Below are 26,456 nucleotides of genomic sequence, written 5' to 3'. Positions count from 1 at the left end.
TGATTTTCTTTTTTCAAGATGTTGATGTGATCCTGGAGATACCTGTCCATCCTGTGCCTGAGGGACATCCCCTGATTCTACACTGTTTATATCGTAATACAAATCCCTTAACCCTCCAAACTGAGTTCTATAAAGATGGATCAGTCGTCCAGAACCAGACTACAGGAGAGATGATCATCCATAAAGTCTCAAAGTCAGATGAAGGTTTCTACCACTGTAAACACCCAGAGAGAGAAGAGTCACCGAGAAGCTGGATCTCAGTCAGACGTGAGAAATCATTTACATATTAATTTAAATACAACTAAGTTTTTGTACACCTAATATTTGTTAAACAAGTTGTTCACAAGATGCATTTATTTATACTGGAGTTAAAAATGTTAAATTCAACATAAATTATTACAATGACTATTGTATTCAGTGTCATGTCTATCACATGTAGAAGCTCCATTCTCAGAGCTCATGCTGATCAGTAGTGTAGTGACGGCATCTCCATATCTGCTGATCACCATCATTCTGCTGGTCAAATGTTACAGAGCTCGAGGTAAGAACTCTTTCAATACTATTGTAAGTAACTACTTCCATTAAAACAAAACCCTTTAAACTGTGTTTGATTGAATGCTATTTGTTTTTGTCATTAAGATTTGAAAAAAACTTTAACAGCTCACACTGATGAAGACAGAATTGAGAATGCAGTCATAGAGGAGTGAGCAAAGTTCATCTATAAAAAGACAATGTGTTTACTGTCAAACCATCATTTTATTATTGCTTATTTTTTACGGCTTTGTGTGGATAAAAATAAAATAAAATACAGATTTTTATTATTAATATCATGCTGTTATTTGCTCTGCATCTCATAAACAACCTCGTTGTTCTGACTGGATTTGTTAAATTAAAGCCTGCAGCCTCCTCATGATGTGAACATTGCTATGTGTGTAGTCTGTAATAAAGCCTACATGCTGCTACTGGAAAACAGAGTAACAATGTGTGAAAAAAATATGTAAATAGTGTATATAGTGAAAATGTGGTTGAATTGTCTAAGGGTTGCGTTGTGCTTCTGCAAAATACCATCTGACGTGTGGAAAATAAATGTGGCTTCTCTTAAAATGAGTTTAAACCCTACATGGGGACCTGCACATGCAAAACTTAAAACTTTTCATGTAACTGTAACAAGGCTCATACAAACACAGGAATCTGCACAATTAGTTTTCCAGAATATTGGATAATATTTTACTATGTCAGTTGCTGGACCTCTGTTAACACAAATCACACCACTGTAGAGGTTAATTCTTTTGCAAAGGTATTCAATGAAACTGTATCAGGTGCAAGATGGAAAGTAGCTTTGGGAGAATGTAAAGACTTATAGGTCTGTTGTGTGGTATGACATGCACTAGTGGGTCGCTTCATATCCAGAGAGTGAATGTGGTTAAAATTGCATTTCTGTAAAGGTGACTGCAGTCAGAGCGGTTGGTGAGAAGCTCAGTGTTACTAAAGTTAAATGAAAGTTAAGCTTTGCATGAATGCAACATAAAAACAAGTTGATTGACTGTTATATGAAATATAGTGGGGAACTAATAGTGTTTTGTGTCATCTTTGTATCAGTTCTACCACTACTCCTTCATACTGCATACATACATATTCATTCTGCTGTGCTTTCTTCTATTTCTTTATCAGTTTTGCTTCAGTTAAATTACAAGGAGGGTTGCGTTAGGAAGGGCATCCAGCATAAAAACATGTGCCAAATCAAACATGCGGATGATCCGCTGTGGCGAAACCCTAATGGGAGAAGCCGAAAGAAAGTTTATTTAACCTGATAGCAGTAACGTATATTCATATGAAGTATAAGCAATACAGATAAATCTTCTGCCTTTGTCAATATCAGCATTTTTACTATTTTATATTTTTATATAACGATGTCCTTGTGCCAGAAATAAAAAATAACCAAGTCATTGTCTACTTAGTTTTCTATTGCTATTGAATTATGTATTACTTTCTAATGCAATACTGTCTGTTTTCTATTTTTGTCTATTGTCTCTTGACACCTGCTGTGGAACAGTGGAATTTACTAAATTATCTCCATTAAAAGCAGAATAAAAGCAAAATCCTTCAGCATTATTCATTGTTAGTGGAGGATCACAGTACAGTGAAGTTCATGTGTAAATGAGGGATCAAACAGAAGTGTTATATCTAATGTAATACTGAAAATAAGAACATATTTTTTGTGTTTCAGAGTTAAAGAAATCCAGCTGTTGAATATTAAAAGCCAAGTATTTGTCGCCCTCTAGTGGTACCTACAAGTACAGTTTTTAACTTTGAAATTATTCATATATGAACAAAACACATGCTCTACAACTTACTCTGGTTTGATACTTGTTAAACAATGTCTGACAATTAACATGAAATTTTTTTCATGTTAATTGTCAGACATTGTTTAACAAGTATATGTTTTGTTTTTTTCACTTTTAACATGGAGCTACAGCCAGCAGAAACAACTCACACACAGCAGTTCATAACTCTGCTGCATTTTGTTATGGTTGCCCTAGACCTAGCATTTACATCATTACATATATAAAAACACCAAAACCTGCATACAAAATAGAACATGCAACAAAAGATAAACATTTTATCAGAAAAATATATTGGCTGGTTAAAGAAGATCGTCTCTAGGTTATGTATGTAACCCTAGTTCACTGAGGGGAATGAGTGCAGCACACAGTAAACAGATGCCATCTTGCAGCATACGACCTAATCATGGAGGGAGCTCTGGAATGGAGAATGGTCTCTACCACCTCGGAGAGGCCCCGGAGGTCTGACCCTCGAATCTGTGCACCCTCACAACATCAATAGTTCTGGTTGGGGTGGAACACCAGGTCAGAGAACCATGGTCTGCCCGGCCACCTTGGGGTCACAAGGAGGAAACGAACTTCATCCCAGTGAAATCCCGGAAGCAGCATGACTGGGGGAAAGGTGTACAGGCGCAGCCTTGGCCAATCCTGTTCCATGACATCCAGCCCCAGAGGGCACGGCCAGCATCTCTTGGCAATTGATGTGCCGTAATAGATGGAGCTCTTTTACTCTCTCACTCATGACTGCTCCCCACCCCATGATGAATGCATTAGTCATAAGCATTACACAATGACCGGGGATTTCCAGCATAGGGACTTGATATAGGAACTTGGGATATCTCCAAACATCTAAGGCACGTATGGCTCACCACAGGACCTTGATCGTACGGAGGTGATTTCCCTTCCCTGAGAACTCTTAGGTCTAGAGCCACCACTGAAGGGTTGCTGGATGCTGCAGCTATTAGTCCAAGCAATCTCTGAAACTGCCTGACAGCGAGCGACTGCCCTTCTCTGACATTCCATAAGTCCATAAGGATGGATGCAATGTGGGCAGGGGAAAGCTGTGCACGCATAGTCGTCAAATCCCAAATTACACCTAGATAAGTGGTTCTCTGTAATGGACACTTTTCTTAGCATACAGCCAAAACAGCTCCTTCATGTGAGCAAGAATGACATCTCAATGCTAGACTGCCACTGCGCTGATTAAGCTGATATCAACCAACCATCGATATAATTAAGTCAGCAGATGCCCTGAAGTCTCAGGGAAGCCAGAACCGCATCCACACAATTCATGAATGTGTGGGGTGGTAGGGCAAGGCCAAACAGAAGAACCTGATATTGGTGAACTTCAACACTGAAAGTGAACCTCAGGAACTTCCTGTGAGAAGGAAGGATGGACACATGAAAGTATGCATCCTGTAGATTTACCATGACAAACCAGTCCCCGATTCTGATCTGAAACACGACCTGCTTGAAGGTCAGCATTTTGATCCGGAGTCTTATTAGGGAGCGGTTCAGCTGATGTAGATCTAGGATAGGACGCAATCCACCATCCATCTTGGGAACTATGAAGAACCGGCTGTGGAACCCGGGCTCTCTGTCTGACGGAGGGACCACCTTGATGGCTTTCTTCCTCAGGAGAGTGCTCACTTATTGTTCCATGACCAGAGCCTGCTCGGTTCCCATCAGAGTCTAACAAACTGAATCATATAGCCTTGCTATACAGTGCGCAGGACCAATCAAGACACGTCTTTTAGAACTATCCAGGCTGCCAGGTGGTCTCTTAGGGGTATCAGTTATTCGAGACTGACCTCTGGTACACCTAAAGATTGGGCTATGCCCTGATGCAGCTCCACTGGCCTCGAGAGAGGCGCAGAGGACCACAACGATGCCGTGTGGAAGCTGAGATGGGAGCTTGCTGGAGCTGGCCAAGCCCTGAAGCACATTTTGTGACAGGGTTAACAAACCAGGTCCCTGAGTGGGACGGAGCAGGCGGCACCAAGAAAGGTGGTGCTACACGCCCTCCAACCACCCCCAGAATGTCCTGTTAGGACCTTTTGGTCGAAGGCCTCTTCTTGAAGATGATAGTCTTTGGATTTGTAACCTTACAGGGCTTCGGACCCGAGTGCCGTGCAGGATTCCTTACAGGTGGAGAACACGTCACATGATGATGCTACGTTTCTGCACCTACCGATGGGGTTGAGGTTAGGGCTGCACCCGCCAAGCAGCCCCATGAGAGCGGTGTGGGAGATACCGCTGGAATGCCGCAGATGCTTCTTCGCCTCCTGAAACCTTTTGACTACTCAGTTAACAGAGATGGCAAATGAGCTTGAAGGCAAGAGGGGGCGTCCAGCAGTACAGCCTTGTCTCTGTCATATATTTCTGACAGCGTGAGCCACAAATGCTTCTCAGTGGAGGTTAGGGAGGCTATGGACCAGCCAATGCCAGTGACATGAAGAGCCAGGCCAGCCATAGAAAGAAGAATGAAAGGGAAAGTTTATAGGACTGTGGTGAGACCTGCAATGTTGTATGGATTAGAGACAGTGGCATTGAGTAGAAGACAGGAGGTGGAACTGGAGGTAGCAGAGCTGAAAATGTTAAGGTTTTCGTTGGGAGTGACAAGGATGGACAAGATTAGAAATGAGTTTATTAGTGACAGCGCATGTAGGATGTTTTGGTGACAAGGTGAGGGAGGCGAGATTGAGATGGTTTGGACATGTGCAGAGGAGGGATATGAGTTATATTGGTAGAAGAATGCTGATGATGGAGCCACCAGGTAGGAGGAAAAGAGGAAGGCCAAGGAGGAGGTTCATGGATGTGGTGAGGGAAGACATGCAGGTCGTTGGTGTAAAAGAGGCAGATGTAGAGGACAGGGTGGTATGGAGACGGATGATCCGCTGTGGCGACCCCTAATGGGAGCAGCTAAAAGAAGAAGAAGAAGGGAGACTTAAAGAGAGAGAAAAATGTTTGTGGTGATGTTGCATTGGTGTGATGAGATAATTCAGGTTTTTAGATCGTCAAGTGGCACCTTCATAGAACTTCTTGAATTTGAACCTAATGTTCATAAACCTTTGAAAGTGATCAGAAAATAGTTTTGTAAGAACATAAATAAAAGTGAACAAAATAAACTTGAACATAACTGACTAGATAACTGATTTTATTTCATGTATGAATTGCAATAGATACATAAATAGACCAACAAGGACAGTGATAAAAGGTAACCTTCATAAAAATATCCTGGATTTAAACAGATATCTGTACATCCAAACATTTATAAATGTTATTTAGTCTTTTATTTTGCATAACTTTGAAACTGAATCCAGCCGAACATTGCTGCTGTACTGACCAGTTCATCTCATTCCACCATTATGGATAAAATGGTTCCCTGCTGCTCCTTTCTTTGACATACTGGAAGTCCAGATACTGTATAAGCAACCATACAGTTACAAACATAAACTCAATGTTTTTTTAAGTGGCTATGACATAATTGACCAAGTAGAATGAGACAAGAAAAATTTGTGTAGATACAAAAATAACATTTATGTTGGATTTGTTCATCTGCATATGTAAACATAATAATTTTAATGTTTTTGTAATTGTCTTTTTAACTGCCTTTTCTACATGGTGTGTGGATCGTCTTTAAAGCTTTATAAATGTGATGAGTTTTACCTTCATGTTCTGATGCAGTTCTGAGTAAACAGTATCATCACCCACACTGGTCTTTTCTACTCGGGAGCAAAAAATGAAAATGAAAAATGACAGATCATCTACAGCACTGTTGAATTCTCAAGTCTGATTGGACAGGTTTTATCTATACATATTAACTTGTTCACATGAACTTGCAAGAACATGAGTTTCCACTATGTTTATAACTTATGAAGCTGCATTTTCCTATTAATGTAGAGAAAAGAAAAAGAGAGGCCTAAACAATAACTGTTTATAGCTGCAATACTGAAAGTGAGAACAGGAAACAACTTGCTCTGTATAATTTCCCACTGTGTAATTTCACTATAATTAATAGAAAATAAATTACCAATGGTTCTATAATTAATTTACATTTAAAGTAGCTAATACTGTCCGTTATAAGGAGATTAAAATCTCTACATTTCACTATTCTGTTGTTGACATTTTTCTTTGTAGCAGCACCAAACAGAGTGTTTTATTACATCATTACATAAAACAATAACACTGTGCAGGTGATCAATGATGCAGAATAAATGTTATTTATTTATCTTTACCTTGTGCTTTCTTCTCTTTTTTCATGGGTTTTAGTCGAATCTCAGCGTAAGTCACATCGTTCATGCCGAGTTCAGCATCAGCACCTGCAGTAGCAGAGAACAAAACCATCTCAATGATCTTCATCAGTATAATACATGACTGAATGTGATTACATTTTTACATGAAAATTTGCATTAAAACACTACCATTGTTCTTCTTTGCCTTCTTTTTCTTCATGACCTGTGCGTAAGTGTCACTGCTTTCAGCTGCAGCTTCATCTGAACACAGTGCAGTGTGTTAATCACTACAAGATACTGCTTTACTTTACTACTACACTGTAAAGAGTAAATCAATACTTAATGCAGGAGAAAAAGTCTGAAATGAAATAAAGCTACCTGTTCCACTCGTATCTGCCTGATCCACAGCGGCATAAAGGTTTTCATTTCCTACAGAAATCAGGGCAAAATTTCTAAATCTAATATCTGAAATGTTTATGAAGTTAAATTACAGTAACAGTAAGTATTTTAATGAACAGATGCAGAAATAATCAGTTACTGAGACAGAATCTGACCAGTCTGAAGTGGTTTGTGTCCTGACTGAGATTCCTGATTGGATTCCTGTTGTTTTTCTATAAAGAGAGAGAGAGAGAGAGAGAGAGAGAGAGAGAGAGAGAGAGAGAGATTATAGATCTAAAGAGGATGTGAATAACAAAACTTTAAATTACACAGAAAGACCATAAAAGTTAAAATATACAGTAGAACCAGAAACAACTTATAATTATAGATAATTCTAATACCAGAATAATAAAACATTTCTGAACTGCAAAGACTACAGTAAAATCTACAGTAAAATTTTACAACTTAAATATAAAGATGCAATGAAATAAATACATCATTATTATAACATTACAACTGCTTTTGGGGTTTATAATAATATACTTTAATAATTAAATTTTTTACAGAATGTGGTGTCTACCGAATTACAGCAGACATTTCGATCTTTAGTTGGTGCAAGTATGTTTTCCCATTCAGCAAATAACCTTGAACTGTTTTTGTCATTTATATATGGCCATATAATCTTAGCTAAAGTGATTATTATTACCTTTCTTCATTTTGTTGTACCACAGCAGAATCATTAAAATCAGCAAAACAATGAACAAAAACACCAAACTCAGTCCAACAGTCACTCCTACTGATCCACCACTGGGTCTAGAAACTAAGACGAAATAAACAGAAGGTAAAATCTCTTAAACAACGCACTTATAAACTGCATTATTAAAACAACTGATTGAATAAAAATTTTATAAATTTCTCACGTCTGACTGAGATCCAGCTTCTCGGTGACTCTCCTCTCTCTGGGTGTTTACAGTGGTAGAAACCTTCATCTGACTTTGAGACTTTATGGATGATCATCTCTCCTGTAGTCTGCTTCTGGACGACTGATCCATCTTTATAGAAATCAGCTCGGAGGTTTGATGGATTTGTGTTGTGATATAAACAGTGTAGAGTCAGAGGATGTCCCTCAGCCACAGGATGAACAGGACTCTCCAGAATCACATCACCATCTAGAACACAGAAAATCATATTTACAATATAATAAATTTGCATCCACGATTAGAGAAGTCCTGGATGGTGTTGTTTGCTTTACACAGACATTTACTGTAGTGAAGATGCTCAGTGTTAGACAAGACTAGTACGAACATCTGATGTTGTGATTAGATGATAGGAAATAAAAGGGATCTGGAAGTATTTCACAATTAATGTTGAAAATAAAGCAGACTGTAAACTGTGTTGTATGAAAATATTAAGCTCCAGCATCTTCTACAATACATGTAACTTAACAAAACACATGATGCTGTTTAAATCTAATGTTTAATAGAGTGTGTGAGGCGACACTACTGAGTGTGTAGAGCAGCATCACTGAACATGCAAGAATGAAGGAGTGAAGAGTGTGTGCAGAGAAACAGTCACAGATGACAGCACTGAGCTCTATGCTCTTCCTTTCCACTCCATCACTGTTAGGGTACGGAGCACGAGTCGGAAGCGGAAGTAGCTCTATCATTGTTTATTGAAGTTTATACAGCACAGAAACACCATTTAAAGAACGTACAAACCGTAATGCAGGAGTCCATAAAGCCGGTATAATCCGATTGAGAAGTACAATCCACAAAATGGGTTTAATCCACGGAACAGGTACGATCCATAGAACAGGTACGATCCACGGAACAGGTATAATCCATTGGAGAGGAAGTAGGAGTGGCAACTAGCAGGGAATGCTGGCAGTCAGAAACCAGGTCGCTCACTGTAGTCATCAAGTAGGTCCGACACTAGTGACGTCGGAACGGAGACTTATATGGGGAAAGACATATGAGGCTTATATGAAAGACACTTGAGCTTACAGGCTGGGCGACCCTCTGTGCGAAGATCAGAGGCGGAGAGAAGCCCTCGCGGGGGTCAGAAGACAAGCCACGCCTTCAACAGAGTCCAGAGGAAGTAGGAGTGGCAACCAGTGGGAACCGCTGGCGGCCGGGAACCAGGCCGCTCACCGTAGTCATCAAGTAAGTCCGACATTAGTGATGTCGGAACGGAGACTTATATGGGGAAAGCTGTAACGAGAGACAGCTGTCGAACGAGGCAGCGTGACAGCTACTGAAGGGGCGTGGCAGGTGGATCCGTGACAATCATCTACATATTTACTTATGAGTGAAGGTGAAACACACTGCACTTTGCATGTATTTTTAATCATGAAGCTCATTGATATAAAACAGGTTTCCACCTTGCACTCTACATTACAGACTCAATTTAAATATCATAACGTTAAACATTAATTAGTGGCAGTAATCACCATAACCAATTAAATTAATGAATTACTGATAATTTAATAATTATTAATAATTAATACATTTTATAACATTATCAGTGTGAGTATGTAAGTGAACTTGTAGTCAGTTTGTAAAACATACCTTACACACATCCATACTTAGAATTAACAATAATATTTATCGAATAATGTGGAGAGAAAAAAATAACAACTATTTCTTCTTGAACAGTTTGTTGATTTGTAAACTAATAAATACTGAACTTCTAAATATTCTGTTATTAATTTTTTTTTTACTTTAACAGTAAACACACTACATGAAGACTCACCATGAACTGTGATGTTGACAGGATTACTGTTTTCTCCAGATTCAGACTCACACCAGTAAACTCCAGTGTAGGATGTGGAGAGGAAGCTGATGTAACATGTAGATCCTGTAACAGATCCCCACCATGTACAATCCAACATTTTCGTACTGTCTGTGTATCGTCTCACTGTCCATCCAGTAGAGTTACTCTGGTCCTCACAGCTCAGTGAGAGAGACTCGTGAGTAAAGTGTTGAGTTCTGCTGGGACTGATGATCAGAGACACTGGAGGAGATTCACCTTCAACACAGAAGAAATACAAATAAATATATTTGCAAATTGTAATGCATTTAGGAAAAAAGTGTGTGTGTGTGTGTTCAGAATGTTGTATATTAATTTGATAATTAAAGCCACAGTTCACCACATGAGACAAAACACTCAGGTTTAACATGGAATAATCATCATTATTACAACAGCAAAAAGGCAAATGTTAAATATAAAGAAAAAAAATTTAACTGGTAAAAAACAGAAATGTCTTGCAATTGCTGTTAATGCATTAAATTGAGTGCAAAACACATGGTATAAATACATACAGTGATTAAGGTGAAAATGGGAATAGATGCACATGATCAGAGATCACATTTCTCATCATTTGCTGTAAGGGGGAAAATGGACTCTTCACGTTTAGGAATCTTTAACTGGATTATAAATATTAATAAAGAAATGCTACATAAATGTCTTCTTACTTTTATAAATTATTAACTTTATTTATCCGATACTATTTAAACAAATCTTCTTTACCAGAGATCCATAGAGGCTGAGTATTGCTGTAATGTGTGTAAAAGGCTGGTTCTCCTCTCTCTCCTCTACACACATAAACTCCTGTGTGATGAAGAGCAGAAGGACTGAGAGTGTAGGAGCCTCCAGATCCTCTGCTGCTGTCTGAGAGAAGCTCCACATACATGACATAGTCAGTATTTTTTATTTGAGTTACACCGTCTCTGTAGGGAACAACTGTGTACCAGCTGAATGTCCAGTCTGTAGAGGAGTCTGTAACCTCACAGCTTAGAGTCACTGAGTCTCCTTCAGTCAGCCAGTTCTGTGGAGATACACTCAGTACTGCCTGTGGTCTCTCTGCACAGATATCAGTAGACTTTTTTTAATTTATTGATAGAATATATTAGAATGTATAATTGTGTCTAATGTTTTAACTAAAATAAACTCACAAACACATCCTACATCCTATAATTTATTTTTAATATTTTAAAAAGTGACTAGAATTGAATCAGAATCCAGAAATTAATTGTGGTTTGTTATTACAGGCATTTCTGCATTTCCCTGTTTCCATACAGACATAAATATGATTATAAGAGATTATGAATGTGTGTATTTATTTTGGGGTGGTTTCTTTTTTTTGCTAAACAATACATGTACATATTTCAAGACTATTTACAGTTTTTACCAATTGCTTACACACAAAATCTTTTATTAATTATGTCACACGATTTTTGAAAACTCCATGCCAAATCTTCAAAACCATAAGCTATTTCTCAGCCGTTGACTCAGTCTTCAATTGCATAAAACACTTTTTTTAAAACACTACACACAATTCTCTACCTAAAACACAAAGAAGTGACTTGCTTTTCTTTTCCAAACACAACTAATCAAAATCCTACACTTAGTCACCAGGTCACACAGACACATCTGCAAACACTAATTGCTTAATTGATCACTAACCAATCACTGCTTTACTTTACAGTAGTATAGATAGGCCTATAAATAGGTCAAAGATCAGATTACCTGTTTTGAACAATGGATGATAACAATGAACAGAGAGCAAGAGGAGTAGAAGGAGGAGGAGGAGGAGGAAGGGGAAGGGGAAGAGGAAGAGGAAGAGGAAGAAGAGGATGAGGGCAAATAAGAAAAGGAAGGAGAGCCATCTCTGATGAGATCAGAGCAACACTTGTTGATCATGTAATCAACCATGGTCTGACCGTGAGAGAGTGAGAGTCCAGCCCAACTTGAGTCGTCTATAATTTGATCCTTCATAAATGAGAACAGGTATTCAACTATGTACTGTAAAAAAGGTATGACTGCATAGTATTGCATAAATATCTGTAACTCTAAGCCATCCATTTACAACTTTACAAGGTGCCATTTGAGAGAGGACCCCACTCAAAATGGGGTCCTCCATCACAATGCCACACTGGGTCCATACAACACCGGCCATATACTCACTTTTCTGGATACAATTCACACAATGCTTGTCCCTGATCCAGATCAGGCACCTGTTAGGTTTGTGGTTATATGGGACAATGTTAGTTTTCACCGGCTTGTTCTGGTCCAAAACTGGGTTGCCACCCATCCACAATTTGTAGTTTTGTACCTACCCCCATATTTACCTGTTCTAAATCCCATAGAGGAATTCTTCTCAGCCTGGCACTGGAAAATGTATGATCGCCAACCCTTGGCCCTCATGCCATTTCTAGAGGCAATGAAGGACGCATGTGGGGACAGAGAGGTTGCCTCTGTTTAAGGTTGGATACGCCATGCTAGGAGATACTTCCCTAAATGTTTGGCAAGAGAAAACGTAGCTTGTGATGTGGAAGAAGTATTGTGGCCAGACCCAGCTCGGAGCAGAGATGAAGCTTAGCACTGAGGACTGCAACCCCCCACTCCCCCCTGCCAATTCCTGGACTGTGACCCCACACACAATTTACTGTATTTTACTGTAAATAATATATTTTTGGTTTACATGTTTATTGTTTTGTTGTATGCTAATGTATACAACAGTAATTTATGGCCTAATACATATTTTCTGTTTCTATATTGCATTGCCGGTTCCGGTGTACTTGTTACTCCTCTCAGCAGATTACTTTCACTGTAGAACATTGTATTGAAATGTAGATATAAGCCTATGAAAGACCAAAGAACTTTAGATTTAGTGTTTACATGGTATATCCAGAAATGTATTATTATGAAAGAGGTGTTTGCCATTTGATGCAAATGCTTCATTCTGATTTGTGTTTATGGCATTTTAAATGCAGTGTTGCATTTTGAAGGAGTTGTTGTAGTAGCTGGAATAGTGAAAATAGTTTCTTGAGCATGCACGACACTGGTACACTGTTTCTCCTGCATTATTGACTGTCACTTTAAATGAGTTTGCTCGTTTACTGTTCAGAAGCTCAACCAACTGAAAATTTTTGTAAAAGAGAAACTCCAATCCAGTCGTCCCCTGCAGCTCACAGCTCAGAGTGATGGTGTCTCCAGTGTAGCTGGAGCTCTGAGGATTCACTCTGATAGTCGGTTTGGGTTTTGCTGTTGGTATGAAATCATAATGGTGTAATAGCTGATTTTCACTTTAGCAGTAGATTCATTAAATTTTAACATCTGACTATGTCAAAATATATTTAATTCAAAGTTTATTGTTTATGTTGTTACAAATGTTTGATAACCTTTTTAACCATTTTTTATCACTAGCCAGCTAGTTTGTTAAGCTTATTCACACTTTGGTTGGTTTGAAGGATTTATAAGAATGTGTTTTCATTCAGGGATTCCCGGCTCAGGGTCCATTAGAACTTGACTTTAAAAAAATGCACTGCATCCAGCCATTAGAAGGCCTCAGTCAGCTTGCTTTACTTTTAAATCCCTGTTACTTTGTCCAAACACATACACAGCCATTAAATTTGCTTTGATCATAATATGTGAAATATGTTCAGATCACTGTTGGTTTTGTGTCACCTGTTTTAATTAATACAACAATATACAGTGGAACCCCGTTGTACGAGCATAATTCTTTCTTAAAAAAATTGCTCGTGTGTCCATTTGCTCGTACGTTTGAACTGATTTTCCCCATAAGAATGAATGTAAAAGTGATTTAATCCGTTCCGAGATCTCATTCGATCGCTTATTTCTGCACTTAAAAAGTAATTGTAGCCTATTTCAACAAACAAATACACCGCAAATTACCGTATTGTAAACATAATTTAACACTTACTGTCAGGGAGCTCCCTGATTCTCGCTGAGCTGCTCGCCGGCTTACTAATCACACACCTGACTCTCATTTAGCACTTATCACCCAACCATACAGTATTGTTCAAAATAATAGCAGTACAATGTGACTAACCAGAATAATCCAGGTTTTTAGTATATTTTTTATTGATAGGTGGCAAACAAGTTACCAGTAGGTGCAGTAGATTCTCAGAAAACAAACAAGACCCAGCATTCATGATAAGCACGCTCGTAAGGCTGTGCAATTGGGCAATTAGTTGAAAGGGGTAATAAACTTTACACAGGCTTTAACAAAAGACAATGTCCGTTACACGGTTTAACGGGTGAAATCGGGCGCGTCGGTTAGGAGCATAGCGGTATTTTGGGAATAGCCTGGCGCCGCATTTTTCCGCTATTTTCTGAATGTGTGGAGACCGAGGAATATGTCCTTATTATTTTCTGATGCTGATTTCTAAGTTTCTTTGACTAAACCGTAACGCTGTTGCCAAGAAAAATAAAAAAGCAGGAGTTTTGGAAACCTGTCTGTGCTTATATGATTTCTGTTGCAACTGGAGTTAGCGAGCTCTCCCTTCACCCAGACTCAACATGCTACAACGGCTTGTATCTAAACAGTAGCCAACCAAGAAAGTCATTGTTCAATGTCTTTTTCCTTCCTTTCACAACTATTTTTCTCGGGAGTTTATCTTTTGATTTCGTCGTGCGTTCAAAAAAAATATTTTTTCTCCCGATGCCGTGCAGCTCAGAACACAGGTGAGGTGCTTTTTTTCGTTTCCGTTCGAAAATTTCATTGGTCTAATGTTATGGGTTTAGTTTTTTGGCTTGGAGTTTGTGAAAACGGGAAAAACCCAGGAAAATTTATAAATAAGCCGCTTCATTGTTTAAGCCGCGGGGTTCAAAACGTGGGAAAAAAGTAGCGGCTTATAGTCCGAAAAATATGGTACTCACAAAATCAATTCTACACCACCTTCTCAGCTTAATAGAAATAAATAAATAAATCACCTTGAGCATGAGCCACTGATGCATGTGAAACCAACACTGAAATGGGAACAGAAACAAAAAACATGATGTAAATATGAAAATCATTTAGTTTAATGGAAAAAACACATCCATCAGACTAAAAACACAAGACTAATTTGTATACAGAAAATCTAAACTACAATCTGTTGTAAGGAAAAAATGTCATTATTCTGCTCATTGATGTCTTTATTTGTTTCATTCTAAATAATTTCATTATAAGTAATCAGATATGCAGTAACTGTGGTTATTAGTATTATCTTACAGCCAGCATGAGCTGCTGCACTGTAACATTCAGCACATATCAATTAATCACACAATAAACTCATTACTTAGAACATTCAGACTGCAGATGAACAACTTTATACCTCACCACTCACTGTAATGAAGACACAACAAGAACATTTATAAACAGAGCATCACAGGAAGTGGACTAAATTTATTCCTGTCTCTTTAATGCAGTGGTGGGCGGTCAGGACCAGCAAGGCCTTTTCTGCTGGCCTAAACACTATCAGTAGCACTGACCCACATTTACAACCTAAATTTTAATATTTCTTACATGAAATTGTATTAATTAATTCTCAAAAGTTCATTTCATAGTGTTTCTTTTGGCTGCACTTCTTCCAGTACCTGCATGTGGATATTAGATTTTTAGTCCAATCAGATTTCAGCCTCTATGTGCTGCCATCTCAATCTAATCTGCCCAGAGCCTTTAGATTCTGTAGTGCTGCCTGTTGTACCTTAGGCAATATTAGCAATGATCTGTTCCTTTAACCAATCAGATTTCAAATTCGCCTCAGAGTGCCAGTTAGCTGGCACAGAATATCGTCAGCATTTTTCAGTCCTCTGATTGGTTGGTCAGAGGGAAACTGTTACAGCCAAGTTTGACTGGCAAAACACGAGTGTAGCTCTGCACCATCTTAATTCATCTGAGTTAGACTTTTTTATTCCCACAATAGCTGACAGAGGAAGAGAAATTGCTTCAGTCTGAGATATACTTAAAAATCAAGCTAATTTCAAGAAAAGCTAGACATCATGAGGAGGTCGGCCAACCCTAAAGTTAGCTAGTGTGTCTCAGCCTGGGAAAGGGTTTGTTCTCCACTTCCAGACCAGTGAATACGAGGGGTACACTGAGGAGCGCTGCACATCATGAGTCTGCATCTCTGGTGAGTAAGATGTATTTTATTTAAATTTATAATGTTTTTGTCATGTTATTAGACAAAATATTGACTCGGAACTGCTCCAGATGATGTAGGTGCACAGTTGTGGTAATATATTCATGTATTCACCTTCCATATGTGAAATGTCTCTCTCACTCTCTGTAATGCCATGTGTTGTTTTATTGCGTTGTTGTATAGTATTTATGGTTTTTATAATTGCGACGTGATAGTGGTGGTATTAAGAGGTGGATTAAGTCCCCACTGAAGGTCCCACTGAAGGTCCAGGTACCAAATGCGTCGCTCACCACTGCTTTAATGATTAACTAACTGACAGAGCAGAGGTGTGTTAAGGCCTCATCACTTCCTCTGTCACTGTTAGAACAAACTATTAAGAAAAATAAATTTAACCCCTTTAACTTCTCTTTTAATACATTCAGACTATGTTTCCACTCTTCCTTCCTCTTTCCAATTTTTTTAAAACTTCTTGTTTCTTTCCATCACACACAAGAGAGAGAAAAAAAGTACAATAATAGTTTATGGTCATTGATGTGTTTTTTTTTTTTGCCCCACATTAAATGATAATCTGAATCAGCAAATGGACTTTGATATCTAGGGGGAAACTGAAGGGGATATAAGGAGAACTAAGTAGAATTTACAAAGACAGAAATCCGAGCTCAAGATTAAGTCTAATTAATTATGTCCATTGTTTAGGGTTTACAGGCCCCTAAACTGTTTAACTCCTGATTGTAAATGTCATTTCTGACAGAATTATGTGCTTCGTGCAGATTAATAATATAATTTAGAGGTACTGAGGTAATGATCTGAGGATAACTATTTAAATTACATAGTTCTTCCTTAATGCTAATATAAAAGTTATGAAAACATGATCTGCAATGTGTTTTCATTAACATTACAGAGGGAAAAAAAAAAAAAACATGAACATGATGCATATGGGAGATCATTAGAACAACACACTGATCCACCTCACATCTCTACTGGACACAGTTCAGGCCTGTTCACATTAGATTAGTTTTACATGGTAAGATGGTGTAATGTCATTATTATAGAAACCTCTCTGGAATTCTATGTCATATGTAACCAGTTATTACATCAATCTGGTTAATAGTTGGGAACTTGATGAAACAATAATTAATAATAATAAATAATTAAATTCTGTCTAAATCAGTGTGATTTTTGTAATATGTTTAAAACACTTCAAAAATAATAGGGGTCTATGAACTACTGAATTGCTGCATGTTCTAATAATTGTCACCATCGTTCACTTCAATTGCAACAACCCAGAATACAGTTCAGAATCTCAAACATCAGAATGTGGAAAAGAAATGTCATTTGGAAGACACTGTGGGAGGGGTTGGTGGGGTTCTTTACAATACTGGGGGCTTTGCTGGAGCATTGTGCAAGGAAAATGGTCAGGATGGTGGCAGGACAATGATGTTCTTAGCAGCTGTATTCGCTGTTCACTTTTTTCATTGATAGAGGTCCTATAGCCATCACTGAAGCAGCTCAGTCAGCACACTCTCAGTTGTGCTTCAAAATAATGTGCTGAGAATGGGTGGAGAATTTCCTTCTCAGCTGATGCAGGAAATTAATGTGCCGCTTGGACTTCTTAGACAATGCTGCAGTGTTAGTGGTCCAGGTGAGATCTTTTGTGATGTCCACCCATACAAATTTGGTGCTGCAAACTCTCCATACAGTCAGTGTGGGATTGACAAAAAGTCCAACACAACCTATGTTTTTCCTCACTTTAGTTGTTTGAACCACATAAATTAACCAGTTGTGCAACTTCCTCTCTGTATGGTGTTTCATTGTTATTACTAACGTGTTATGTAACATGTTACATTGTTGTTACTAATGAGACCTTCCACAGTAATGTGATCTGCAAACTTGATTTGCATGGATGGAGGTTTGCACGTTTATACGTATATCACATTTGCACATGATATATTTTGGGGACCTTTTTGTTAAGTTGGTAATACATAATGATTATAAGAAAAATTGGTGTGTAGAAACTCCCATTATAAATAAGCATTCTTTCATTAAAGGTTTTTATGCGATCTTATTTCATGCCTCTGCATATGCCACATTTACATCTTTTTTCACACACAGGTTTGTGGAACCTCCTCATGTAGGGAGCAGCAGTGAGCAATGGTGTGGTCTCACTGTTTGACTTCTTACTGGTACTAAGAGGGTTATAGTTACATGCACTACTGATTTCCAAAAGACACAGGCAATCATAGACATTTTGCACTGGAATTTCCGGGTGTTTTTCTGCACACAGTTTGAGGACAAGGAGATGAAAATAAAAGCCATAAAAACTTGTTGAAACTGCATCTGTCTGTACAACCTTATTTATTTGATTATAATTTTCTACAATATTTAAAACAGTGCACTACATCATTAATAATTCTCTATGAGTATGCCTCTTTTTTTGTCACTGACCACCATCATCATTACAGAAAACCAGAAATGTACATTAATACAGATGTTTAACCTTGTGTCACGGAAAGACCAGGTGTCAGAAACCGACCACAGACCATTAAAGAACCAATAATGGAAACAAAGGTACTAAGGCCTTTTGGCAGTATGGGTATTTAATGCAATATTTTATTTTGTTAAAGTCTAACTGTGCAAATGAAAGTTTATCAGTCTCACCACAGCACCTGAAATACAAGTCATTACTTTAACATTTAGTGAAAGGACAAACACCATCCAGTCAATTTATTTTATCAGCACAAAAAAATCAGGAGAGGTATCACTAGGCAACAGATGGAAGCAGGACACAGAAGATCAGGTAGAAATTCAAACAATACAGACTCATTTATCATTTAGATTATGTCAATCTCATAGTTCCTGAGAGTAGATACTAATTAAAATGGACCCTTCTCATAACAGATATTCAACTGAACAGTCATGATGAAGTAAACAATGTCCCAATTGCACAATAAACCCACCAATCAGGACATTCAGACTGAAGATGTACAACTTTATACCCCACCACTCACTTTACTGAAGACACAAAGAGAACATTTACTCACAGAACATCACAGCGAGTGGACTGAACTCCATCCTGTACATCTATTAACTGACTGAATAGCAGAGCAGTGGTGGGTGTTAAAGCCTTACCACTTCCTCTGTACTCACAGAGTGACACACACACACACACACACACACACACACACACACACACACACACACACACACACACACACACACACACACACACACACACACACACACACAGATAGAGAGCAAGAATAGAATGAAGTTTCTGTTCCTGTTTCAACCCTTATATACTACATACAAATTTGACCTGTTTTGACATTTGAGAGCAATAAAAATACACAAAATGTCATTCTTTTAGTCTATAATTTGAGGACAATTTTTTCTAAAGTGACCCAAAATATGGAAAAAATAAAATATTTTAAAATTATACCTTTTTATTACTGGATTTATCCTGTGTAAGTAAGATGATAAGAAGGAACAAAAGACTTGCATTAGTGGCCACAAGGGAAATGAGCTGTTAACAGGAAGAGGCTGAGGGCTCATGCACAATTTGCTCCTCTGCCTCACATTCAGGACTGAAACACCTCTATTTGCTTCACTGAGAAATGTCTGAACCCAGCAGTACCAGACAGAATTCTTCTTGAGTTCTTTTACCCACCCTCACCCTCAGCATTGGAGCCCCCCAGGGATGTGTATTGAGACCCTTTTTGCAGTCTTTCTACACCTACGACTGTATGGCCAATTTTAACACAACAATCATTGTCAAGTCTGCTTACACTGGTGTGGTGTACCTGATCTCCAGTAATGACAAGAAGGCCTACTTGGGTTAGATAAAATGCCTGTAGCATTGGTTTCAGGAAAACAATCTCAAGGCAAAAGAGTTTGTTGTAAACTTCAGCACAAAGAGTGAAAAGCTACCACCGATACAACGTCTGGGACTTGGGTTTTCATTTCCTAACGTTGGTAATTCGGCTATCATCCCGAACATCCCTGAGAATTGCCTGGTGAAACTGGTAAACTAGCCAAAATTGCCCCCGGTCGCGCTTCACATTTTACAGGCTCGAGGTAGAGCCTCCCCAGACAGGAGAGAGATGAGGAACGTGATCTTGGCTCGTTGGTGAGGAATTGGGATGACTGTACCTATATGTATCCGCTGATGCTCCATAGGAATCCGCTCCACTCTGCTGTTTTGCCGGTGAGGCGAGCAGAGTCCGGGAGAGTTACTAACCGTGATGCGGGGATAATCCTGAAAGCGTGTATAATCCTAAAAGCGGGTATAATCCGAAAAAAGCGAGTACACTCCGTACAGCAAGTACAATCTGTGAGTTAGGTATAATCCGCAACGCGAGTATAATCCTGCGACGGGGATCAAGAAGCATCAACCAGCGGGGAATGTCGGCGGTCTGCGATCTGGTTGATCACTCGGCATGACAAAGTATATCCGACAGCAGGTGAGGTCGAAACAGGAACTTATGTAGGGGAATGGTAATGTGGAACAGGTGTCAGCAATTAGCGTCAGGAGCGGCTGAGAGAGAGGCGTGGCAGGAGGATCCCTGACCAGTGTTGGGCAATTACTTTTAAAAGTAATGCATTACAATATTGAGTTACTCCCCAAAAAAGTAACTAATTATGTTACTTAGTTACTTTTTATGGAAAGTAACGCATTATATTAATTTTGTGTTACTTTTGAGTTACTTGTATCTCTTTCATGTCTTAAAGGTGTAACAGGTGTAATATAGATAAATGGCATTAAGAAATAAGTTATATTAAAGCAAAAGACATTTCTTAAACATTTAAAATGCTTAATAACTTCTTAAAGAACAATAAGATGATCAACTAAATTTTGAACATACCTTTCACTGTCATCTCGTAAAACGTGCAATTCCGTAAATATGACCTCGTCCTTGTCTACATCATTCTCTGCTTCATCATCAGCTTGAAACATTCTGAACTCTTTTACAAAGTTTGCGCTATTATCAGTATTTATCTTCCCACAAAGAGCAAACGACCTGTGAATTTGCTCTCTATCTCCGCTGCGATGGCATCGTACATGTGTCTCCCTTTTATTCTGAGCAGTCCATAGAGCTGCAGTGGTGAAAAGTCGGCAAAAGTTTTCTATATTTCTGTTTCCATTTCCATATATGCAACATTATACACACACACACACACACACACACACACACACACACACACACACACACACACACACACACACACACACACACACACACACACACACACACATCTGTAGTGCTGTGCTTTGCATGCAGATGTTTTTTTTTTTTTTGTGGTATTTTTTGCAGTTGACAAGAGCTTTTCCCCAACACATAATCTACACTTAACCATTATTCCTTTCTCCTTTTCCTCCACTATTTCAAAATAATAAGAATACTTCCATCACAGTAATGTAATTCTCTGGTTTGCCATCGCCGCTTCTGACCAGCTTCTGTTCCCGCGGCTCGCACATATAAGTGTGCGATTCTACGTGACTACATTCATTTTAATTCAGTATTAATTTTTTTATGCAAAATAATTTAACTGAAAAGTAACTCGCATTACTTTAAAAAAAAAAGTAACTGATATTAGTGTGTACATTTATAAAGTAACGCGCTACTTTACTCGTTACTCCAGAAAAGTAATATTCTTATGTAATGCACGTTACTTGTAACGCGCTACCCCCAACACTGTCCCTGACAATATACTTCATTTATGATTCTATTCTTACTAATGCTGCACTATTCTATATCTTTCTTCCTCATATTATATTGACAGTTCTTTTTTCCTATATTACCATACCATACCATCTTCTCCCGCTTATCCGAGGCCGGGTCGCGGGGGCAGCAGTCTTAGCAGAGATGCCCAGACTTCCCTCTCCCCAGACACTTCTTCCAGCTCTTCCGGGGGGGACACCGAGGCTTTCCCAGGCCAGCCGGGAGACATAGTCTCTCCAGACTTCACACTCGGCTGCAAACTGTCCCAGTGCGTGCTAAAGGTCCTGGTCTGATGAAGCCAACACGACAACATCATCTGCAAAGAGCAGAGACGAAATCGTGTTGTCACCAAACCGGACACCCTCCGATCCCTGGCTGCGCCTAGAAATTCTGTCCATAAAAATTATGAACAGAACCGGTGACAAAGGGCAGCCCTGCCGGAGTCCAACATGCACCAGGAACAAGTCTGACTTACTGCCGGCAATGCGAACCAAGCTCCTGCTTCGGTCGTACAGGGACCGGACAGCCCTTAGTAAAGGGCCCTTGACCCCTTACTCCCGGAGCACCCTCCACAGGCCGCCACGAGGGACACAGTCGAATGCCTTTTCCAAATCCACAAAACACATGTGGACTGGTTGGGCAAACTCCCATGAACCCTCCAGCACCCTGTAGAGGGTATAGAGCTGGTCCAGTGTTCCACGGCCTGGACGAAAACCACACTGTTCCTCCTGAATCCGAGGTTCTACTATCGGCCGTATTCTCCTTTCCAGTACCCTGGCATAGACTTTTCCAGGTAGGCTGAGAAGTGTGATCCCCTATAGTTGGAGCACACCCTCCGGTCCCCCTTCTTAAAAAGAGGGACCACCACCCCGGTCTGCCATTCCAGAGGCACTGTCCCCGACCGCCACGCGATGCTGCAGAGGTGTGTCAGCCAAGACAGCCCCACAACATCCAGAGACTTGAGGTACTCAGGGCGGATCTCATCCACCCCCGGTGCCTTGCCACCGAGGAGTTTCTTTACTACCTCGGTGACTTCAGCTTGGGTGATGGACGAGTCCATCTCTGAGCCCTCAGCCTCTGCTTTCTCAATGGAAGACGTGACGGCAGGATTGAGGAGATCCTCAAAGTATTTCTTCCACCATCCAACGACATCCCCAGTTGAGGTCAACAGCTCCCCACCTCCACTGTAAACAGCATTGGTAGGGCACTGCAAATGGGGGGGGGGGGGTAGTGTATTCAAGAGTAATAAAAATACATAATCATACAGTATTACCACAAACTGGTCTTTGCTCTAAGGCCTCTATTAATAATACTCATGAGAAATGTATTTTTTTTGTTTTTACAGGTAAAGTGTTTTGTTTCTACAGGTGCAAAATAAAAAGTGTGTTGTGCTAGAACATGAATTAGTGAGTTGCTTTATATCCAGAGAGTGAATATGGTTTCAGTTGCAGGAATTAAGAATGAAATGTGCAGTGGAATAGATTCCAGTGTAGGTTCATCATTATTCATTGTTAGTGGAGGATCACAGTACAGTGAAGTTCATGTGTAAATAAGAAATCAAACAGAAGTGTTATATCGAATGTAATACTGACAATGCAGGAAAAAAACTGGCAGTGATTCAGACAATCAAAAGCACCTTATAATATGAAATACAGTGTTTAGTGTTAATCCTCATCGTTGCATTTCTTCCCAGTCTTGCAGAGAATTGAATGTCATTTTAGGCTTGTGTTAATTAGCTTGCATGTAAATCAGAGTTGTATTGGACATTTACACAGTCTACAAAATTGTGGAGAATTTTGGTAGGTGCCTATATATAAGAACACATTTTGTTTGTTTCAGAGTTAAAGAAGGAGATCCAGCTGTTAAATAGTAAAAGCCACGTCTTTGTCTCCCTCTAGTGGTACGTACAGTTTTAACTTTGAACTTTTACATATACTGGAATTAGATTTTTATTAAAAGATTCTTAAAAATACGTTTGATATTTTGAGTCTGCTTACACTGTACAGTTTACACACCTAAATGCTGCTGAATCTCAAACGGAGATAATTTACTTGTAATTATGTAATATTTTATATATATTTCAATGGTGGGCCATCAGGGCAGCAAAGCCTTCTCTGCTGGCCTAAACACTATCAGAGGCACTGACCTACATTTACAACCTAAATTCTAATATTTGTTTAATGAACTTGTATTAATTTATTCCCAACAGTATCTTTTCTTAATTTCCTAGAGTCCTCTTTGCTGCACTGCTTCTAGAACGTGTATGTGGATGATTTTTTGTCCAATTAAATTTAAGCTTCTCTGTGCTGCCATGTCAATCTAATCAAAGTCAGTACTGCTGGCCTTTTTACCTTATTCTCTATTAGCAATGGGTCTGTTTCTTTAACCAATCAGATAAAAAATTCGTCTCACAGGGTAGCTAGCTGGCCCAGAATATCATCAGCATTTTTCCGTCCTCTGATTGGTTGGTCAGAGGGAAACTGGTACAGCCAAGTTATACTGGCAAAACACGTCTGTAGCGCTCTGCACACATGAATACATCTAAATTAGACTTTTATATGCCTGTGGAGAATGATAAATTGATTTGGTCTCGAACATACTTAAAAATACTTTCTTTCGGCTTCTCTCATCAGGGGTCGCCACAGCGGATCATCTGCATGTTTGATTTGCCACATGTTTTTACGCTGGATGCCCTTCCTAATGCAACCCTCCCCATTTATTTTTTTATTCTCCCCATCTTTGTGCTTGGGACCGGCACAAAGAGTGTCTGGGGTTGGTTCCCTGACCGGGGATCGAAACCCGGCCCGCAGCGGTGAGAGCACCGCATTCTAACCACTAGACCACCAGGGGACCCTGAACATACTTAAAATACATTTTAAATAAAAGATATACATTTTGAGGAGGTTGGCCAATGCAGAAGCTAGCTAGCTTGTCTCAGACTGAGTTTGTTTTCCACTTCCAGACCAGTGAATACGAGCGGTACCACTTACAGTGGGTAAAATAAGTAACACGTCACAATTTATCTCTGTAAACATATTTCTAAAGGTGCTATTAACATTTTTTTTTTTTACAGATATTGGTAACATACAATCCACACATGCAAACCATAGTGAAACCGTAGATGTCCAAAAATAAAGTTATGTGTAATATTTTGGAATGACACAGGGAAAAGTATTGAACATGTTAAGAAAGGAAGGTGACACAATCTATACTTAAAGAAATCAAATGCAAATGCAAATTAATATCTGCTGGTTCAGTCCCAACTAATGGCCTATAAAGGTGTCCTATTACCAAGGTGTGACACAAGAAATGTCTCATGATGGATAAAAGCAAAGAACTCTCTCAAGAACTTTTCAACCCAATTGTTGCAAAACATACTGATTGCATTGGTTACAGAAGGATTTTTAAACTTTATTGAGCATACAGAGTTTACTACACTTATAAACAAGCGTGTCAAGCTAAAAAGCAAAAACATATATAGACAAAGTAACAAAAATATCCAGGGCTAAAGAAAATCATAAATGAGGATGTAACCCAGACAAACTGAAAGATTAATTTAAGAACTGGGACAGGAGAGAGCAGAAGATTGAGCCCAACTGGGAAAGAAATTGCAGTTTAGGAAAGGAACAAATAACCAAAACAGTGACATCTGGTGGGGAAAAAGGACGACAAGGACAGAAACATGGCAGAAGCCTCTTTTGCAGTTCTCACGATTCAGTAAAGGCATCCTGAAGAGGGAGCCAATTGGTGGCATGGTGGCTCATTAGACTCTTCCTGATATGATGTAATAAACTTTTGCGATTCAGTGAATGGTCAATGTATGAAAGCTCTAAAAACAGCTACAAGGTTATGGCATATTCCATGCTTAGATTCAAAGCTTTTTTCAGCTCTCTGTAGATTCTTCAGAGTTGACACATGGTTTACTGCAGAGAACAAACATATGGAAACATATGGTTTCATACAGTTACATTAAATAGGTCCTGTAAAATCTGCAAATGCTGGGGGTCTGAAAAAGACTAATTAATGGAATTGACTGACTAGACTTGCTAAATGTTTTTTGTTGGTGTAAAGAACTTTCAATGTGTTACATTTGTGTCTAGTTTTTTTTGTTTGACGTTTCGGTTATTATTATAAATAGCTGCGACTCCGCCTCCTCTGGCACTCTGGCTACCAGTATACACATGACCTGTGCAGCTGGTGCCACTAAAGGTCTAGCTAATTTCACGTGCCTCAGAATAGTCTCTTATAACCAGAGCTCTTTCATGTTTTTCAGCAGGTGCTTCAGAGAGCAAACCTGTTAGACATGTGAAGCGGAAAGGAATGGTGCTCCTGGGGGAATGCTAACTCCACCTAGTGCATCCAGAATTTCCCCTGCAGAACCTGGACTGCTCTCACACTCAGTAAATCTCTCCAGACTCTGCATGCACTCATTTAATGCTCAGAACTTCTCAGTCAAAGAGCAAACTAACTTTTACTTTTAACAGATAAAATTATTGCTAGCGACGGAGATAGACACAAAAGTGAAAAGTCACACTTCACACACTGAACGAGAAATTACGTACCTTAATCTGGTTAATAATGTGTGTGTTTGTATTTGGGAATGGCCTCCACTTAATGCTTCAAAATGGAGTAAAGTGCTCTACCAAAAGAAAAGAAAAAAAAAAAAAGATCAAAGCCGACGGAAAATCAAAACAACAATTTGAGATTAATTTAGGTATGAGAGATAAAAAAAGATAAAAAAAAAGAATTTGCAAACAAATAAGCAACAGGTTATAAATGTAAAAGAACATTAAGAGGGAGAAATAAATAGACTGTAAAATGTTTATCATGTAAGTATTATATATTAATGTTTAG

The 26,456-nt window shown here is 39.0% G+C and overlaps 2 protein-coding genes across 3 annotated transcripts in view; one reads left to right on the top strand and one right to left on the bottom strand.

The window, feature by feature from the left end:
* The window catches only part of LOC310726767 (sialoadhesin-like), a 185,253-nt gene that overhangs the window by 21,279 nt on the left and 137,518 nt on the right, over nucleotides 1-26,456 (top strand). The gene's annotated exons all lie outside the window — the stretch shown is intronic.
* Nucleotides 5,483-26,456, bottom strand: part of LOC310726770 (Fc receptor-like protein 5) — a 314,771-nt gene continuing 293,797 nt past the window's right edge. Inside the window, exons 8-17 of one of the 2 annotated variants that reach the window (XM_083542627.1) lie at nucleotides 10,484-10,816; nucleotides 9,707-9,982; nucleotides 7,876-8,124; nucleotides 7,662-7,775; nucleotides 7,132-7,188; nucleotides 6,956-7,006; nucleotides 6,767-6,838; nucleotides 6,581-6,664; nucleotides 6,012-6,067; nucleotides 5,483-5,765 (exon numbers count right to left, since the gene is read on the bottom strand). In XM_083542627.1, coding sequence (XP_083398753.1) covers nucleotides 5,709-5,765; nucleotides 6,012-6,067; nucleotides 6,581-6,664; nucleotides 6,767-6,838; nucleotides 6,956-7,006; nucleotides 7,132-7,188; nucleotides 7,662-7,775; nucleotides 7,876-8,124; nucleotides 9,707-9,982; nucleotides 10,484-10,816 — 1,349 coding nt within the window. In that variant the 3' untranslated portion in view covers nucleotides 5,483-5,708. The remainder of the gene's footprint in view (nucleotides 5,766-6,011; nucleotides 6,068-6,580; nucleotides 6,665-6,766; nucleotides 6,839-6,955; nucleotides 7,007-7,131; nucleotides 7,189-7,661; nucleotides 7,776-7,875; nucleotides 8,125-9,706; nucleotides 9,983-10,483; nucleotides 10,817-26,456) is intronic. The other variant, XM_083542628.1, reaches the window with a different exon arrangement.

The sequence above is a fragment of the Silurus aristotelis genome (assembly GCF_946808225.1).
Source record: "Silurus aristotelis genome assembly, chromosome: 5".
Classification (NCBI taxonomy): domain Eukaryota; kingdom Metazoa; phylum Chordata; class Actinopteri; order Siluriformes; family Siluridae; genus Silurus; species Silurus aristotelis.
This window is presented reverse-complemented; position numbering and strand designations above follow the sequence as displayed.